Source organism: Buceros rhinoceros, unplaced genomic scaffold (assembly GCF_000710305.1).
Source record: "Buceros rhinoceros silvestris isolate BGI_N320 unplaced genomic scaffold, ASM71030v1 scaffold9724, whole genome shotgun sequence".
Taxonomy (NCBI): domain Eukaryota; kingdom Metazoa; phylum Chordata; class Aves; order Bucerotiformes; family Bucerotidae; genus Buceros; species Buceros rhinoceros.
Window position 1 is genome coordinate 38,293 of NW_010407673.1, and position 1,698 is coordinate 39,990.

Sequence of the window (1,698 nt, forward strand, 5' to 3'; positions counted from 1 at the left end):
TAGGGAAATATGCCATCTCCTCTAGGCTTGCCTTGTGTCCAGATGCTGTCCCCTGTTTGTAGGCAGCGATCTTTAAAATGTGTGAGGAATTACCAAGACCTTGTTTCATGTTAGGAAAGACCCTGCAAGTGAAATGGGATGAAAAACAAGAAAAAGCAGCGGAGAGCAAGGGAAGGGAACCTATGGAGACTTAGTGCCACCTGAAGTGATTATCATGTGGGTAGGAGCATTTAAAGGCATTTTAGCTAATGAATTTCTCAAACATTTTTGCTTTCAGATTGCCTTGTGCCACTTTTTCTTCAATGTGTCTGGGATTATTCTGTTTTACCCGATACCTTTTACCCGGCTGCCAATCCGCATGTCCAAGACCTTGGGAAACATAACAGCCAAGTACAGATGGTTTGCTATATTTTATCTTCTCGTCTGCTTCTTTCTTTTGCCTTTGTTTGTATTTGGTCTGTCACTGGCAGGCTGGCCAGTCCTTTTGGGTGTTTGCCTTCCCCTGTTTGTTCTTTTTATTGCTGTGGTTGTAATTAATATTATGCAGAAAAGGAGACCACATTCACTGCCTGAGAAGCTGCAAAACTGGGATTTCCTACCCATCTGGATGCACTCCCTAGAGCCCTGGGACAATATAATTATGTCTTCGCTCTCCTTTTGTGGGAAACACTGTTGCGGCTTCTGCAAGTGCTGCAAAGTCAATGCAGAACAAGAGGGGGCCAAAGACAATCAACTAAAAACTATGGAGGTTTACGAAAACACCATTGCAATGGCTGATGAAGAAAGAGGTGGAAGAAGGGCACCAGCTGCAGCTTGTGTTGAAAAAACAGGCACAAACAACACGGCCTTATAGTAGTGGTTCAACCCGTATTAGCAGAGGTACAGCATAGGACAGTCCGGCTCTTGAAAACCACCTTGGACAATGCACTGAGGACAGAGTGAACATTGTTAGGTTCCTGCAGCCAGTGATATATCACCCATCAAGGAATGGAGTCAAGCTTGACAGAATCCCTAGAAAATCTATGATCATTTGAAAAGCTAATGACAGTTTTGCTCACAGAGGACCTACTATGCGGTACCTTCATCCAATGTTATCAGGAGCAAACAAAAGAAATCCTGGTGTAGTCCCATAAAGAGAGGGATAAAAGGAGTGGTGATCAATTAAAAATTAATTAACAAACAAACAATGCACGTGTAGAACAGCCTTTCTGACCTACTGGCTTACTCAGCAGAAGTTACTTTATAATACCTAAAAAGCTATGGAAATGGGGGGAAAAAAAGGAGGAAAGAGGAAAAGAGGATCCTAATGATCCTCATGTCTTCATTGGCCTGTTCGCAGTGGTCAAAATGGAAAATGACAGTTTTCCCAATATGGACAAAATCTATCCTACGTGGGCGAAGGAAAATGAACTGCTGGGAGGTCCTTCAGAAGCTCTGGGAGTCCTACTCTGGCATAAGGGTGTGCATAAGCCCATTTGGAGCCCTCTCTGTCTCCTTTAACACCAGACAGGGGTTACAATCTTTTATTATCTCAAGCTAAAGGCCATAGAAGTAACTGCTGATCCTACTGGTCCCTCTGTCTGCTAAGCACTGTTATGCACTGGTTTTGGAAATGCTGTGTGGCTGCTAAGGGGCTTGATGGACTCAGGATATGGTTTTGTGGTGGTTCCTCTCTCTCTATGGTCCTCTCCAATCCTG

At 43.8% G+C, this 1,698-nt stretch overlaps 1 protein-coding gene across 1 annotated transcript in view; it reads left to right on the top strand.

Annotated features, from left to right (window-relative positions):
- The window catches only part of SLC34A2 (solute carrier family 34 (type II sodium/phosphate contransporter), member 2), an 18,164-nt gene extending 17,158 nt beyond the window's left edge, over nt 1–1,006 (top strand). The window contains exon 13 of the mRNA XM_010134575.1: nt 278–1,006. Within this exon, the coding sequence (XP_010132877.1) occupies nt 278–853 (576 nt within the window). The 3' untranslated portion in view covers nt 854–1,006. The remainder of the gene's footprint in view (nt 1–277) is intronic.
- The last annotated feature ends 692 nt before the right edge of the window (nt 1,007–1,698 follow it).